The 18,205-nt window shown below is 41.5% G+C and overlaps 1 protein-coding gene across 2 annotated transcripts in view; it reads right to left on the bottom strand.

The window, feature by feature from the left end:
- Positions 1-18,205, bottom strand: part of dgkb (diacylglycerol kinase, beta) — a 518,449-nt gene that overhangs the window by 75,868 nt on the left and 424,376 nt on the right. For both annotated transcript variants that reach the window (XM_055661892.1, XM_055661899.1), the window contains one exon: positions 6,434-6,524. In XM_055661892.1, coding sequence (XP_055517867.1) covers positions 6,434-6,524 — 91 coding nt within the window. The remainder of the gene's footprint in view (positions 1-6,433; positions 6,525-18,205) is intronic.

Raw genomic sequence — 18,205 nt, 5'->3', positions numbered from 1 at the left:
GTAGCTGCTACCTGATGCACTGAGTTGCTCCAGCAGTTTATGTTTTGATAATTCAGGTAAATTTTAATCTGCCAGCCTTAATCTTTTACAAAACTGGTACTGGAGGGTGGTGGGGGGGGTGGCGGGGGGGGGGGGGGAGGGGAGGGAGGGAGAGAGTTGGGGTTAAGTGTGAATGAGATGCCAGCATAAGGGAATGCTCCAAAACTGAACACAAATTTTAAAGGAGCAAGGGGCCCATTGCTTTTAATTTCCACTCAGAAAGGGGAACATAAAGGAGGCACAGATGTACTGCTCAGCTACCGAAGCAAGGGCTGCTGATGCAGGTCACAGGAGGGAGGCAACGGGGGACAGCACTCTGAAATGAAAGTATATCATCAATGGCAATTGTCACACGAGTGAAATCAGCAAAATTGACCAGCTGGCAGGTAATCATCCTCATGCATTCAAAATATCGAAAATTTGGCAAAAAAGACAAACTTCCACCTGCTTTACGGTGGCTGCGGGGGTCCATCGCGGACGAGTGGCAGAAGGAAACTGAAGCACTATGATTTCCAACTGTCTTTGGCAAAGTCCCTGATTGTATCAACCAGGCATTATACCCACTTGAACTTGTTGCAAGGCAGGGCGACCCTTTGATATTCAGTCTTGAAACATCTGGTTGAAACTAAATTGTCCGGAAAGAAAATGTAATGGTGCAAACATGATGGATAGACCTTACATGTATCTTTCTTATGCTGCTTATTTTAAGTGTCTTGGTGCAACTTTATAGTGGGGGATTTTAGTTTCCAACAAATGTCAAATTTTGTAGGCCCTAACTCTGCAAGGATTATTAGTTTGCACCTCAAATCCTTTACCTACTTATTCCAATTGTAGTCTGCAAACTAACCCCCTTTGTACCATTTTTGGATCAATATGTTGTCAGCCTAAAAAGTTGTTGTTAAAAATATGAAAATAAGGATACAAAATAAAGAACAATGCTAATTATAGATCAGTCCGTACCAACATAAGTGGACCCAACCTATCATTTGTAATACGATAATTATTTTGTTTTGCTGCCAATAGTAAAAATGTTATCATAATGAATCAGGATTAATGAAATACAAAATTAAACATTGGCAATGAAATCTCTTCATGCATGATGTGCAAATCAGTGCAAAAAATTATATCAAATGATATTTGTGGGAGAATTATATTGGTCAATATACTGGTGCTGCAGTTTATGTTGACATTTCTGTGTCATATAGTTGGAATATGCTGGTGTTGGGGTTTAGTTTGCAATTCTTTGCATCGGTAAGAGAAAAGTTCCATTCAGATCGAGGAAAACCATCCAGCAGGATGGAGCCAATCTCCACATGGATGGAATAAAGGGGAAATTGATACAAATGTTAGTGGCCGTATTTTTGAAATATTTATGGATTGATAGATCAAAGACAAGAGCAATAAAAGTTCGGAGGGATGAGAAATAATGACGATTCACAAACAAAAATGTACACCACTGCTCAAAGACAAGATTTATACCTTAATACCAATTTAAGAGAGATTTTGCAATACTGTTGCATTTTTCATGTCCTCTGACTTTGAAAATATGTCAAAGCCAATTAATCATGTTAAAACCATGGCTATTATGTAAGTTATGCATAATAATTACCATCATGCAGAATTAAGAGAAAAAAATAATTCTGCTGAAAGCCCAAAAGTGATTAATAGAGCTTGAAAAAAATTATGCTATACAATCTTCTAAATATATGGGATGTGGACATCCTTGACAAGACTCATCATGAATTGCCTTGTTCCACATTCTTTAGAAATGCTGCCTGACTCGCAGTTATTCCAGCACTTTGTGCCTTTTTATGCAACCCAGCATCTGCAATTCCTTATGTCCACATCAATGCCTTGGATTAGGTGTTTGGGAAATGCTTTTTAAATTGTGGCATTCCTTAAGTGAAGACGTGCGACATAGGGATTCTTACAGATGGTGGGAGTTCTTTTGAGTCAGCTGTCCATGTTCTTCTGGGTGGTGGCTGTTGTTATCCAGAAGACTGTTGTTAATGAAGACTTGAGTAAATGATGCAATGCATCCTGAGGACAGAGCTAGATGCAGTAGCAGCATGCTAGTGTTGATGGGTGGTGTTGGGGTACAATCATGCCATTTTAAAAATCCTGGATGAAGTTGCTCCTCCTGAGTTTAGTTGGAGCGACACTCATCAAGGCAAATGAACAGTATTCTACCAAACAAGGGTCTGAAGAAGGGTCTCGACACAAAACATCACCTATTCCTTTTCTCCAGAGATACTGCCTGACCCGCTGAGTTACTCCACCATTTTGTGTCTATCATCGATGTAAACCAGCATCTGCAGTTCCTTCCTACACAGTATTCCATCACACTCCTTATTTATGTCTTGCAGATGCTAGAAAGATTGTGGGATCATGAAGGGTGTCTCTAAGTGTTCAGTATTTTTTATTTGTCAATTAAATATTTAATCTCTTTCTTAGTCGCCAACAGCTGGTGCAAGCATAACATTATCATTGTCATAGAATATTACAGTACTGGAGAGTATCATCCAATTTACCCAAGTATGCAGTGGCATTTGGAAAACAAAATATCAGGATTTCCACTGTCCACAGTGAAGATTTTCACAAGAAAAGACAGGATAATTAGAAACATGCATTTTTCACCTGGTTTACATGTGTATGGTAACGTTACTATTGCAGCAGGAACAATAAAAGTCAATTTCTCATGGGGAATTCCAAGAGAGCCACTGTGACATCATATAATTGCCAGGCTAATGTAAAGTGATTTGAACTTTTACTTGAAAGACATTCCAAATAGTAGGGAGTCAATTGGAGAAATGAACACCATTTGAATTCCAACTAATTCATGTCAGTCAAATCTTTATACATTGCAACTTCTGGTTCATACAAGAGATGATAAATTAGCAATCTACTCTCCCAGCGGTTAATTTTAAAGAGTCTGGGGTTTCCAAAACTAACTATTTGTGCCTCAAATAAAAAAGGACGAGTTATGCAAGATAGAAGCTGTTGGGAAAGGGCTTCCATTAATACCTAATTTTGAACTCAGCAGGTAATTTACAGCTGTCATTATTTGAGTAAGCTTTGGCTTCACACAGTCTACTTACTGGATTATTTAAAAATATACATCACAACAATTTTAAAGTTCAAGAAGCAGAATTATTTGTATAACCTTTATTAAGAGTGTATTGGAAATATATAATTTCATTTCTATCAAAGCCTGCATTGCCTTCCTTAGGTTTTCCTTTGACCCCCATCTTTAGAATTTCTTGATGACAATTTGTTGTTGGTAGCTGCAGGCATTTTCCCCCCACTGCTGATAAGAAATAACACTGGACTATAGTTCTTGTTGCTTTCCTACTTCAGCCACTCTCAAGTGATAATAAATGTCGGAACGGTTTCATTTGTTGTGTGGTTTCATAAATCATATTTGAAATCTACTTAAAGTGTTGAGCTCAGCAGTTTCTGAGGGACCTGAAAAGTAACTAAGCTAATCCTTTGAGGTTTTCCTCAACAATCTAAAAAAAAAAACAACTTTATGAATGAAATTAATTCAATAGAATATGTAGGAAAACGAATTTGGAATGAATTCTTCCAAGACCTTTCGTGATGTAGGAAGAACAGATTTATTTCTTCTGCACTTCGAAATAGATTTGGCAATATAAATAAAAATCAAGTCTGTAGGGCCATATTTTATATTAGAAGATGCTGACCTTTGATCTGTTCACTTAAGTTGAAATAAAATTAGACATGTGTTCTTCATGCCCAATTTTCTTTATTTGCTTCACGGAGACAATTATCTTGCACAAAGATTAAAATCTGCCCCGTGTCTTGTGCACAGATATGGAAATATTTTAGATTAGTTGCATTTTTTGAAAAAGGACATTGAAACACAATATGTGTGAAAAGCATGCGACAGTTCAAAATTCCTCCTTGGATGAACAACAGATCTTGGCAATGCTAATTAAAGGATCCAAGGGTCTTGATCTGAAATGATAAAGGTTTCTCTTTTCACAGATGCGGCCTGGCCTGCAAAAAATTCCCAGCATTTTTTTTTCTATCTATCTATATTACTAAAAGTCTGTTCCTGACCGGTTTTGGCCATCTGTGCTGCGATTTCCGAGAGAACGCCGCCACCTACGGCCGTCATTTTTGGCCACCTCACTCAGAGCCCCCCTGCCGCCCCCCCCCCCCCCCCCTCCTCAGGATTTTTCCCGTCGATAAAAATTGACAGAGATATTAATGTGTTTACAAAATTCCCCATTCACTCTGCTGCCCAAATATCTACAGCACTGTGAGTACCCTTAATTTGGTTTGGAAATGAAAATATGGTTAGAGGTAAAAAAAGTACTGGCTGCAAATAGTTGTTTTTGGGTTGAAGTAAAAAGTCTCTCTTCTCTCTCCCCCCCCCTCCCTCCCCTCTTCCCCTCTCCCCCCCCCCCCCCCCCTTCTCTCCCCTTCCCCCCCCCCCCCCCCCCCCCCCCCCCCCCCCCCCCCCCTCCTCTCCCCCCCCCCTCCTTCCCTCCCCCTCTCTCCCCCTCTCCCAGAGAAGGTAGTTGAGGCTGGGACACGATAGTCCACACCAGACTGGCTGAGAAGCTACTGGAATTAGCCCCAAAACAGGCATAAGCTAAATATGGCTGCAATACAGGCCTGGCAGAGCATCACCAGAGAAGACACCCAGCAACTAGTGATGTCCATGAATTGCAGACTTCAGTCATTGCATGCAAAAGATATGCAACAAATTACTAAACATGACTACTTTCATTTACATGACATTGCTGTGTCCCAAACATTATGGTGCCCTGAAATGGGGGGACTATCTATAAATGCTGCTGTAGATTCTTCATGGTGAAACCAAAATGTATTAAAAAAGCCTTTGTTATAATCTGACAATGTGCACTTTAACCACATGTGATTTTTTCTATTACAAATCTCAAATTGCGGAGTACAGAGGCAAATAAATAAATTATGGGTCTTTGTCCAAAACGTTATGGAGGGCACGGTACATTTGGATTAGTTTTGATTTAACTTGTTCACATTTTTTCATACATTAATTTTGTTTGCCTAATTTCATCTTCAATTTCACTTAAACTTTCTATGCTCCTCCAGGCTTTCTGTCGTATTAAGTGTCAATGACAGCCTTCTTTTATTTGCATTATTGTACCATAAATACACTTGTTGACGAGATTTGGCAACTCCATATGTGAACAGTTTATAGTGAACTCCTTAAATTTGACCTTTTTTGCTTGCGTTTATTTCCAACAGATACACAGAAAATTTCAAACCTCCGGGTTTTCTCCGGGTACTCCGGTTTCCTCCCACATTGCAAATATTTGCAGGTCTTGCCATTGACCAAGAATGAAGTATAAAGAAAATCAATATATTAAATTTTGCACCATGATTTGGTTTAGAGAAACTTAATGGAAACAGGACCTTTGGCCCACCATGTTGGCGTCGACCAATGATCACCCAGCAAATGCAGTAAACACATGCGGTCACAGGGAGAACATGCAAACTCCCCACAGAAAGCACCAAAGATCAGTATTGAACCTGGGTCTCTGGTGCTGTGAGATTATAGCTCTACCCGCTGGGCCACCGTGCCGCCCCTAAATTGACCCATATAACTTCTTATATGCAATATTATTGTTTGCATGTTCTCCCTGTGACTGCATGTGTTTACTCCATTTGCCCTGGAATCCTCCCACATCCAAACTACATGCAGGTTTGTAGGTTATTTGGCCTCTGCAGAATTGCCCCTAGTATGTGGGATAGAACTAGTGATCATGGGTGATCGTTGGTCGTGCCAACATGGTGGGCCAAAGTTCCTGTTTCCACTAAGTATCTATAAACCAAGCATCAGTCTGAAGAAGGGTTTCAGCCCGAAACATTGCCTATTTCCTTCGCTCCATAGATGCTGCTTCACCTGCTGAGTTTCTCCGGCATTTTTGTCGAACTTCTTTTCATCACATGATATAGATATCATTAATGTTAGAAAAGCCTTACAATTGCACTGTAAATACTAGATGCCTTTGAACAATATTTTTCCATCGTACTCTGCAAGTCAACACAATATTTATTTAACTAATTTCATTCACTATGATTCAGCAATATATTCTATTTACCTTTGAATTCCATATTGGATTTTCTAAAGCTTGGAGCAATTCTAATGTAAATGATGAAATCCTCAACTAACTTATCCAAGTTAAAGAGATGACTATCAGTCTGCAATGTTTGTTCATGGAAATTAGGTGCTGATTTTTTTAATTAAAATTTCAATACATTGGAATAGCACCAAATAATCTTGTATATTTCCTCCTTGTAACAAATCATGTGTGACCGTACAGAAAGTTAAAGGTGGGTTAGTCTGAAACAATTATGACTAAATAGTTATTCAACTTACCTCTATCTCTACATATTCATGGAGTCTTTTGCACGTAGCAGAGAATGTTTCAGATGTCCCAAATTCAAAATACCAGAACTTGTTCTTCATTCTGCAAGAAAAAGATAAAGCATATCATTTCACATAAATATTTCTTACTAAGTAAGTCATTATTTTACATGTCCTCTAGTTATGTCCTGCCCCCACCGATGAAAGCATTTTGTTCTGCATTCTTTCAATAAAAACACTTCAAAATTTTAGGTCATGCAGCACAGTGGTAGAGATGTTGCCTTACAGCATCGGAGACTAGGGTTCGATCTTGACTATGGGTGCTGTCTGTACGGAGCTTGTACATTCTCCCTGTGACCACGTGGGTTTTCTCCGGGTACTCCGGTTTGCTCCCACATTGCAAATATTTGCAGGTTTGAAGGTTAATTGCCTTCAGTAAATCGTAAATTATCCCTCGTGTGTAGGATAGTGCATGTGTATGGGGTAATATTTGGTTTGCTTATTTATTGAACCATGTTTTATTATTGAGTACTGTATTTACAGATGTGTTGTGCTGTTGCAAGTATGAATTTCATTGATCCACTTCAATACATATGACAATTAAACATTCTTGAGATGCCTTATTATCAAACTATCATTATTTCCATAACACAAATGGTCGCATGATACCAATTATAGAAACATAGAAACATAGAAAATAAGTGCAGGAGTGGGCCATTCGGCCCTTCGAGCCTGCACCACCATTCAATATGATCATGGCTGATCATCCAAGGTAATCCAAGATTATCAAGGTAAACCAAGCACATGCAACATTTCCCTTTCCTGGGTCCTGCCAAAGTTTGTATACCATCCCATTTACAGTTAAATAACTAATTTGTGTTGCCTTTTGCTTTCCAAATCCATTAAAAATGAAATGGGACTAGGTACTTAGCAAGTTCTTGCAGCAAAGTGTTGTGCACTTCATTCAGTATTATTCCACCATTCAAATTTAAATGACTCCAGAAGAAAATCAATATCATGATCATAATCATACTTTATTAGCCAAGTATGTTTTGCAACATACGAGGAATTTGATTTTGATATTTCCAGACAACTGCTGGCTACTGTTTAGCCAGTAGGTATGGATTATCTTTAGCTTTCTTTTAGCTCCTATGGGAGATTCACATAGCTAAAGGAGTAATAATGAGTTAGCAACCAAGCTCAATTCACTGTTCAGCATTTGACTGGTTGATATTGCACATTGTCAGCACTTCATGTTGCAGATTAGACTTGTCATCAGTCCACTATTATAGGGTGGTGACATTCTATTTAAACTTTGAACACTATTGTGTGCATGTTTTATTAACTGAGAAATGATTCAGTCACACTAAAATAGTGTAGCGTAACAGTGATATTATAGATTTTTGAGTGAACTGAGTTAACTGTTTGGAAAAAAAGGAAAGTCAAAATGAATTGATGATTTTGAGTCTACGTGGAAATCAGCAGCAGCTGAGTAGCTGAATTATATTACATAAACGCCAAGGAATGAATCATTTTAATATTTTCACTGAAAGCAATTTGAAGCCCGAATTCCCTTTCTTAAAGGGAACGTAGCTGGAATTAGTACACATGGATTCCAACAGACATTTGTTCTTCTGTGAATGAAGGCATGGCAAATGTTACCAAACGTAAAGCAATGAGTTGGTTTTCCATCCTAATTCATTCCTACAAAGGAATTATTATGAGTTCCAACCTGACCTAACGTTAATCCAATATGACACTGAATTAGATGTACGACTGTTTGGATTTTCTGTCCCAAATAATTACTGCCACAGGATTAGATATTTCTTCAGTTCTTATTCTTCAAGCCTTGCTGAGGATGTTATTATCAGGAATGGAGGCAATAAATTAATTTACAAACAAAAACTGACAAACAAATGGACACAGTGGGCGGAAGGACCATTTCCACACTGTATCTCTAAACTAAACTACTCCAATCAGTCTCAAGAAAAAAACCAAAAAGCTGTCTGTCCATGTCCTTCAGAGATTCTGCCTGACCTGCTGAGTTACTCCAGCATGTTGTTTTGCTTATGGAATGACAGAGCAGACGAATGCTGAACAACCTACCTCTGTCCCGGTTTCCTCGGTTTTGCAGCATCGACAGTGATTTACAGCTGGTGCACATGCTTGTGCCTAATGCCTTTCTCAAGCAGCATCACAGTGCCCAAATAACTGACTCTACTGATCTGATCTTTAACCATTGACTTTAATTCAATACTTGCTCTCTTCCTTTCTTCTTAAGCAAGTCAAATCCATAAGAAGGAGCCGATAGAATTTTGCTTTGATAGTAGAAGAGATGAGCGTACATCAGACCATAAATTGCTAGATTTTCAATAATCTTTTACCAAGAGGAAAATCTGGATCAAGCTGTAGGAAGCTGGAACAAATTTACATCAATTGGCCTAAGTTCAATGCACTCCAGCTGAAAAGAAAAATGTGATCTTTCATGTGCCATTAGCCCTGCACTAATTATTGTCATTGGGCCATCAGAGCCTGTTTATGATGGCTGTGGCTGACAGAGCACTGAGACACCCTGTCAAGGCCAGCCCCTTGACGGGTTTTTTTATTGGCATCAGCTCATCTTTCACTTACTTATGTATATTACAGGCTTCATTGCCTCATGAACCATAGATGGAGCTTTGCACAATTACCGCTGTCTGAGAAATTAATTTATTTCTGTTTGATTTCACAAACCAGCTGTTTCATCGCAAATATCTTACAATCAACGGAATCAGTGAACTTCTGCTTGAACCTTCCGGGCGCTCAGTATTCGAGCTATTTGAAAGAGTGACATCTGAAATCAAATCAACAGAACCACGTCTACATAGCATGAACAAATATTAAATATTAACAAGATATCCGTGGTTGAATTTGCTACACCTGGTAATCTTCCAGCAGAAAGCAAATGATTTTAATGTATGGCGATATCAAAACTGGGCATCTGCTGTGCAATTTGCCACAAAACATGGGTGAGATGAACCCACACAGAGATGTGACACAGCCAATCATTACAAGCACCCTCAACTAGAAATCAAAATTTAGAATTGATTCCTTTTGGTTTATAGATTCTTCTCATGTGGATCATCAAATCTTTTGAACGACAGTGTTCTACATTATAGGCTTTTATTCAAATTGCATTATATAAAATGAATGTAATTGCTGCATCTGATTTATACACAAACAGAGACATTTTGACAGAGAAGAGTACAACACAGGAACAGGCCCTTCAGCCCACAATGTCCCAACTGAACATGACATGTTAAGCTAATCTCCTCTGCCAGCACATGATTCATACCCCTCCATTCTGATGCTTCAAATTTCCTATGAACTTCTGAGAAACAATCTTCTCAAATACCAGGAAGCAGTAAAATCTGCGAGAACACAATACTTTTCCGACCTTATTTCCAAAAACGCCCATAACTCCAAGGTCCTTTTTAGTACCATTACCTCTATCATATGTCCTGCCCCCAGTACCAGCTTATCTGGATCCCCTGCTAAGTGCGAAGAATTTACTACATTTTTCACCAGCAAGGTTAAGAACAAATATTTCCCCTCCCATCCGTGACCTTGCTGTCTCATTGGTCTGTTCTTCAAAACTAGACTTTCAACCCATTACTCTACCCTCCCTTGTAAAACTGGTCACCACCATGAAACCTACTACATGCCCCCTTGACGTTGTCCCCTCTGCCCTTCTGAAGGATGTCATTACAATAGCCGGTCCCAGCATCCTCGCCATCATCAACAGTTCTCTGGCCACTGGCACTGTTCCTACCTGCTTCAAGCATGCGGTGGTCCAGCCCCTCCTGAAAAAACCTAACCTGGACCCCACCTTGCCAAGCAACTACAGACCTATTTCCAAACTGCCTTTCCTTTCAAATGTCCTTGAAAAGGTAATTTTAAATCAACTTATGCCTTACCTACACCAAAATATCATCCTGGAAACTTTCCAATCATGTTTCAGGACCCACCACAGCACAGAGTCTGCCTTGTTGAAGGTACATAATGACCTACTGCTCACCGTTGACTTCAGCGACTGTGCAAATCCTGCTCCTTCTCGACCTCAGCGCAGTATTTGATACTGTCGACCACACCATCCTAATTGACTGTCTCTGGTACGGGGTTGGTATTGATGACTGCCCTGAGCTGGTTTGTCTCCTACCTCAAAGATAGGAGTTTCTCTACAAACATAGGCAACTCTTTCTCCTCCCCAGCTAGCCTCTGCTGCAGGGTTTCACAAGGTTCCATCCTTGGCCCCATTCTCTTCTCCCTGTATATGCTCCCCTTAGGCCAAGTCATTCAAAGGCACGGCATTTCCTTCCATTGCTATGCTGACGATGCACAACTCTATCTCCCCCTGAAACCCAACAACCGATTAAATCTACTCAGCCTTATCCACTGCCTCGAGGATATAAAGTGTTGGATGGCCCAGAACTTCCTCCAATTAAACGAGAGTGAGGTCATCCTACTCGGCCCCTCGGGCTCCATCAAAACGCTAGCAGGCAGCCTTGGAAGGCTTACTCCATTACTCAAATCTTACATCAAAAACCTTGGCGTGATATTTGACTGCATTGAAATTTGACGAACAAGTCAATGCTGTGGTAATAGCTAGCTTCTTCCAGCTTCAGACGATAGCTAAAATAAAATCATTCCTCTAATATGATGACCTCGAAAAGATTATCCACTCATTTATATCCTCCCGCCTCGATTACTGAAACTCCCTTTACACTGGCATCAGCCAATCATCCCTGTCCCGCCTGCAATTGGTCCAAAACGCCGCAGCGAGACCCCTGACGGGCACCCGAAAAAGGGACCACATCACCCGGATTCTGGCCTCTCTCCACTGGCTCCCAGTGTGGTTCCGAATCAATTTCAAGCTCCTTCTTTATGTTTACAAAGCCCTTATCGGGCTTTCCCCCACCTACATCAAAAATCTGTTTACCAACCATACTACCTCCAGGTGTCTCAGATTGGCCGACTTGGGTTTACTGACCATCCCGCGGTCTAGGCATAAGTTCAGGGGCGACCGCGCTTTTGCGGTTGCAGCTCCTAGACTGTGGAACAGCATCCCTCTTCCCATCAGAACTGCCCCCTCCATCAACTGTTTTAAGTCTAGACTTAAAACTTATTTCTACTCTCAAGCCTTTCTTGAGAGCCTCTGATGGAGCGCTGTATATATGTATTTATGTATATATTGTTAAGCTATGTACCACTGTTTGTAGCATGTTAGTACCTGCACTAATGTAAAGCACTTTGGTCAATGAGAGTTGTTTTTTAATGTGCTATAGAAATAAAATTGACTTGACATGACATTCCCCACATATCCATGTGCCTATCCAAAAGCCTCTTTAATACTACTATCATAATGCCTCCACCACCAGCCCTGGGAGCACAATCTAGGCTTTCACTACTCTCTGTAAAAGACTCACCCTTCACATCTTCTCTAAACTTTGTCCCTCTGACTTGAAAGCTGTGCCTTTCAGTCTTTGACATTTCCACCCTGAGAAAAAGGTTCTGATGGTCTACCCCATCTCTGCCTCGCACATTATATAAACTATCAGATCTCCCATCAGCCTCCAACGCTGCACAGAAAACAATCTGTCTGTTCAACCTCTCCCTGTAGCTAATGCCTTCTAATCCACCCATCATTCTGCTAAATCTCCTCTGCACCCATTCCAAAGCCTTCACATCTTTCCTGTAATGGGGCAAACTCCAAATTCAAAATGGCCTGAAGAAGGATCTCAATCCGATACATCACCTACTCCTTTACTCCAGAGATGCTACCTGACCCACAGATACTTCAGCATTTTAGGTCCATCTTTGGTAGCTTAAACAAAGTTCAATAAAGCTGCAACATGACTTCCTGACTTACAGTATATCGAATGGCTGCACTAATGAAGGCAAGCATATCATACACCCTCTTTACCATTCTATCTACTTGTGTTGCCACTTTCCAGCACCTGTTGACTTGGACCCCAACACCCCTCACATTCACACACCCAGGCATGCCACACCACCATGGTGCTTTGCTTTCTAATTAAGAACCATATTTGAGGCATATAAATGGGGTTGGAGCCTATGAAGGACCGAGGCAGGTGAGAGACTGTAAGGTGAGAGGTTGGATGGTGATGAAAGAAAGTTTTGTTGACATAATAGGCAGGAGAAAGGCAGGGGGTGAGGATGTCTGTTGGTTTGAATTGCAATTATTTTAATGCAAGAGGCCTGACGGGTACGTTCAGATGAATAGGTCGCAGGGCATGGATAGGTACGTGCGACTGGGACGCTGTAGTAATGACAGAAATCTGGTTAAAAGAGGGACAGGGCTGTCGTCTTAATGTTCCAGGATACTGATGCGTCTGTAGAGACAGAGGTGGGGGATAAAAGAGGAGGAGGTGTTGCTTTATTCATTAAATAAGATGTCACAATAATGGTCAGTGATGACATTATTGATGGTTAGTCCAATGAGGCTATGTGGTGGAGCTGAGAAATAAGAAAGGGATGATCACCATGTTGGAAATGTACTACAGACCGCCAAATAGTCAACAGGAATTAGACGAGCAAATATGCCAGGTGACTGCAGGAATAATCGGGTTGTCCTAGTGGGGGATTTTACCTTTCGCAATATTGACTGGGAATGTCATAGTGCAAAAGGTTTAGATGGGACAGAATTTGTTAAATGGGTTCTGGGAAGATTCTGCAGGAAATATGTAGAGGGCCCTACATGGGAGGGGGCAACGCTTGATCTAGTCTTGGGAAATTACGAGGGGAAAGTATATGAAGTGTCCGGGGTTGAGACTTTTGAGATCAGCGATCACTTCTATTATATTTAAGATGATCATGGATAGAGACAGGGCAGGCCCACGAGTTAAAATTCTAAATTGGGACAAGGCCAACTTTGAATGTATTAGACAAGAACTTGCTCAACTTGATTGGAGCAGGTTGTTTGAAGGAAAAGGGACATCTGTAAAGTGGGATGTTTAAAAACAAATCCACACTGTCCGCAAAGGCCTATGTGATGTGATCTCTCACTCCCATTCCCATATTGACCTTTCTCTCATGGGCCTCCTCCAGTGCCAAAGTGAGGCCCAAAGCAAATTGGAGGAACAGCAACTCATTTTTTGCTTGGACTACCCAGCGGCATGAATATTGATTTATCTTACTTGTATTAACCCTTGGTTTCCCTTTCTCTCCGTCTCTCCCCCAGACTTATTTTCTGACTAGTTTGACTGTCATTCTGATTAATATTACTGAATGTATGCTTCCTTGTCACCTTCCCCTCAGCTAACAATGAACCGTTTCCTTATCATCGTTTGCTTTGAACTATCATTTTCACACCTTATCCCTCCATATCTCTAGACTCCCTCTCCCTGACTCAGTCAGAAGAAGGGTCCCTACTAGAAAGTTCACCCACTCCTTCTCTCCAGAGATGTTGCCTGTCCCGCTGAGTTGCTCCAGCATTTTGTACCTATTTTCGGTATAAACTATCATCTGCAGTTCTTTCCTGCGCTTACAGTAATTGAGGTGATAACCAACTTGCTGTACTTTGTAGCTCCAAACTCTCTTTGATGCTGTCAAGAAAAAGAACCCCATTGATCTTTTGTGACACTGAATGCATCCCTCAGCATGATTTACTGCCTTATTTCCACACTGATTTCTCCACTATCACAGGTGATAAATATCACATACATAAACTAGTTTTCTTTAAACATTACAGTTTACCGATTGCAATTTTTGCATTGTGTCTACAATGGAATACATATAAAAGAGGTCCAGCTGCACACATTGTTATTCATTGATATGGATTTTAATGCATTCTGTTAAGTTTACAGTTAGTTTAATACAATGGGAGTTTTTTCCTTCACACACAATCAGCAGAATGCATCCCTCCTCCCCCACCACCCCTCAAAACGCAATTTTCAGAAATAAGCTACTAATGATTCAAGATGCATCACTTCTTGGTTGCTATTAGATAAATGTGGTGCAGGGAAACCCATCTGAGTTTAATTTGCTTAGTAAACATGTGTACCTCTAAATAGTAAGATTAAACGAGAACTTACCAGTTTGAAGTTTGATCTGTATTTTATGAGGAGTTACGATGAGGGTTTACGTGAAGAAGAAGAAGAAGCCCGTCCCAGGACGCGTTGCGGCATACTTCAAAGCAGCGGTGTGGAATCACAGATAGACACAAGTATTTGAAGTAACATAGTAAAGAACAAAGAGACATCAATTATCAGTTTGATCCATGTAATGAGGGTGGGAGCGGAGGGCACGTAAACCCTCATCGTAACTCCTCATAAAATACAGATCAAACTTCAAACTGGTAAGTTCTCGTTTAATCTTACTATTTTACTTCGGAGTCACGTGAGTGATTCCGTGAAGATTTCAAAGCTCTGTGATTGTAAACCGTGTAACAGTTATACTACACTCACTGCCGAAGTCTTTGAGGGAGGAAGTGTGTATCGTAACCAACCAATGATTCTGTTATAGAAAGCCCAATGGTATTTTACAATAGACACTGAAGAAATTTAAATGCTCCCTTTGGCTAATTTGAATATTTGCAGATTGGAATCTTTCCTGCAAATGAAAAAACAGGTTTTGTCAACAGTTTATAATAAATTATTTCTCTGAACGTTTTACCCCCACTATTCTGCTGGAGCCAGGATGTGGTTTATAGGTACGTCCATTCTTTTGCCGTTGACGTGGAAGCTTCTCCTGTGGGATGACAACTTTGACATGTTAGTTTTATCCCAGGAGCTTTAACCTGCTTGAGCCATTTCAAAAAAGGCTTGTTACCCGACCACAAGGTTTTTTGTGACCAACCCACAAGGCTTTCCATCTCCCTCGCATAATTAGGTTGTGTCTATGTAAGGTAAAAAAGGGTCTTGGTACATTACCGTGTTTTCTGGCGGGTAAGCCCGGATTTTATGACTGGATAAGGTATTCCTGGTCTGGTTTGACCATTCCCTGGACAAATGATAGAGATCTGGTCTGAAGCTGTGAGCATGGTGTCCAGTTGAAATAGGAGTAGTGACTGGACCCTCTGTGCTGCTCAGTGTGCCTTCAACATATGTTTTTAGTGCATAGAAGGTTCAGGTTTAGGGCTCTGGCTGGTGAGTATCCCCTGTAGTATGGTTAACCATTGTGACATCCCAACATATGGGTGTACTTGGTCTAGGGTTTTAGAGTTTAATACCCTTCAAATTTACCCCCAGCCAGTAACCCATACCTGTTGTCCTGTAGCTGTTTTGAAAAGAACAGTCAGGGCAATTCTAGCTGTGTTGATGGTACTGTAGCCGAATCCTTCATCGTGATGACGGTTCTCCAGGAATTCCAGTTTGTAGTACCTGTATCGGATGAGTAGGTTTTCCCTGTATCCTTGCAGCACTTCTGTTGATGCTGGACAAGTGTTGTAGTCCAGTGAATGTTCAAAAGGATGCTGTCATGGTGTTGATTGTTCAGTATAACAATCCCAGTCCCAGAGGCTTGCGCAGAATCTGCAGCTCAGGAGCTTATTTTCTCATGGCACAGTTGATTTGTGCCCGGCTCCGATTGTTAATAATCCTGGGTACTGGAAAAACTCCATGCAAGTTCCAACAATCATGTCATAGCGTAAGTTCTGAAACAGAATCCTTTTGTACTGTGCGTTGTTCTCGATTGGTGAGGCAGAAGGTAAAAAAATACATAGAATTAATTTCACCAATGCAACATGAACGCATTTGTCTATCAATATTATAAATATATTGTTGAATGACAACATGACCTATAGGTCAGAAAAGTTAATATATATAGCTGACAAGCTTTCTGCTGGAACTATCTGTCCCAGAGAATTTTTTTTATATATATGAGGATTCCACTGCCCCAGGGTCTGGTTTCCCCCCGCGACATACATAGGACATCCCCGAACCTCTGGTGATATAGCATTGATGCAAATAATCGATATCGGATTCACATTCCATTTTAATTGTCATTGTCAGTGTGCAGTACAGAGACAATGAAATGCATCGTATAGCTTGATAGTTTTGTTAAACTTTATATGAAAACATCTACTTGATGTTGTCCTTAATTTATTGTGACCTGGTGTCTGTCACTGTATTTTGCTTACCAGGCAGGTAAGTTGTTGATAGTCCAATACCTCTATGGATATACCATTGCCAAATTGTTTTGACCAACTTGTCATATGATACCGACTTTATGCTGCCATATGGTTAATATAGGCCACCTCCATAGTGTAGTCTATTTATACCCATACATGCAAGTGCTTAAACTCATGAATTTCACCCGAGCATTTTTAGATACTTAATGCCCAGTGTAAGTGGTAACCCCACCACTGTCTTTCTGATATTATTTCAGTCGGTAACTTCATGAGATGCTCAATGACAACCTATATGTTGTTCTTGATACTAACATCTGAATCATGTAGACAGAAAATGGTATCATTTTCCCCCAATTACTCTGTTATTTGTCGAGTAGTTGGTAGTTTGACCATTAATTTGTCCCTTGTTTGTGCCAATTCAACTATGTTGTCTCTTGGCAACATTATAGTTACGTGGACTGAATTAATATGAAAGCCAAGATAGTCCAAGAAAGCGCTCTTTATGCTGGTAGGAACCAGACCCACCTACCTCCATGGTTATTGGCGGGGTTGTGATTTTTTCTTTTTGAGTGTTCTTCCCTGTCGACGTGCTGGCGATGTTGGGGGGAGGCGCATTTTCCAGGGGGTCCGCTGCAGGCCCTGACCTAAAAAAGGTCTCTGGGGATAGTGCGGCCCACAGCTTTGACCAGTCGGATGTTCGGGCCGCCGACTGGTAGATACAGTGGTGTGCTGCCGCCTGGGTGGAATGAAGAGCTTTGGTATGTTCACTGCCGGTGGTGCCCTCATGAGGCTAAAGGTCTTGGACGCCTCCTCCATCTCATTGAGCTGTTTGTTCAAGTCCTTCCCAAATAAGAATGAGTCGGTCTCTACTGATGGAGTTTTGCATAAACCTGCAAATTTAGGATTGAGGGCCGGCTTGATGTTGTCTCTTCTTAGGTTATTCAACTCATATTGTGTCGTGCACATGAGTGCCAGGACATCCTGTTGGTGAGTGGTCATCTCTACGGTCTCGACTCCCCGCGCATAGGCTGTTATAGCCGCCGTGAGGAGGCGAAGTATGCGCTGTAGTTTGACCTCCTGTCTCCGAATCTGTCCCTGCATAGGTTTGTTGGAGAGATGATTTATGCTGGCAGCCATCCTTGGCTCCAGCGGTGCTCCAACCCGTGGGGTAGCGACAAAGCGGCTTACAACCCCTAGCAGCTCTTCCTGCACACCCTGCTCTCTTTCGGCTCCTTCCGCCTGCCCCATACTCAGACCAGCCTGCCCCTGGTCACCAATGCTAACCTCCCATTCCTGGTCCGAGGTCGCAAAGGGAGGTGCCGGACTCAGCACCATGGAGGGGGCGCTTGTCCTGTCTGTCTGAGAGCGCTGCTGCTCTCGGTAGACCATCCCCTCCAATAGCTGCTGGATGCAGCTTAGGCGGCTGTCTCTCCCCCGCTTTGGGGTGGACATTTCCCCCCTCCGACGAGTCGGAGACGACCGGCCGTTTGGCTTCCTAGCCCCTTTCCCAGTCCGCCGTGCAGGCTCTGGCGAGACTGGCTTGGCTCGGTCTCAGGGATAGCGAAAACGCTCTGCGAGCGACGCTGCCGCCGGTTGCTGCCCCGCTGGTATAGTTGGAGCGGGGCAGTACCTCTTTGCGAGTTTTGCGTTGTGTT

The sequence above is a fragment of the Leucoraja erinacea genome, chromosome 2 (assembly GCF_028641065.1).
Source record: "Leucoraja erinacea ecotype New England chromosome 2, Leri_hhj_1, whole genome shotgun sequence".
Lineage (NCBI taxonomy): Eukaryota > Metazoa > Chordata > Chondrichthyes > Rajiformes > Rajidae > Leucoraja > Leucoraja erinaceus.
Note: the sequence above shows the minus strand (reverse complement) of the source record. Positions and strands in the feature narration are given on the sequence as shown.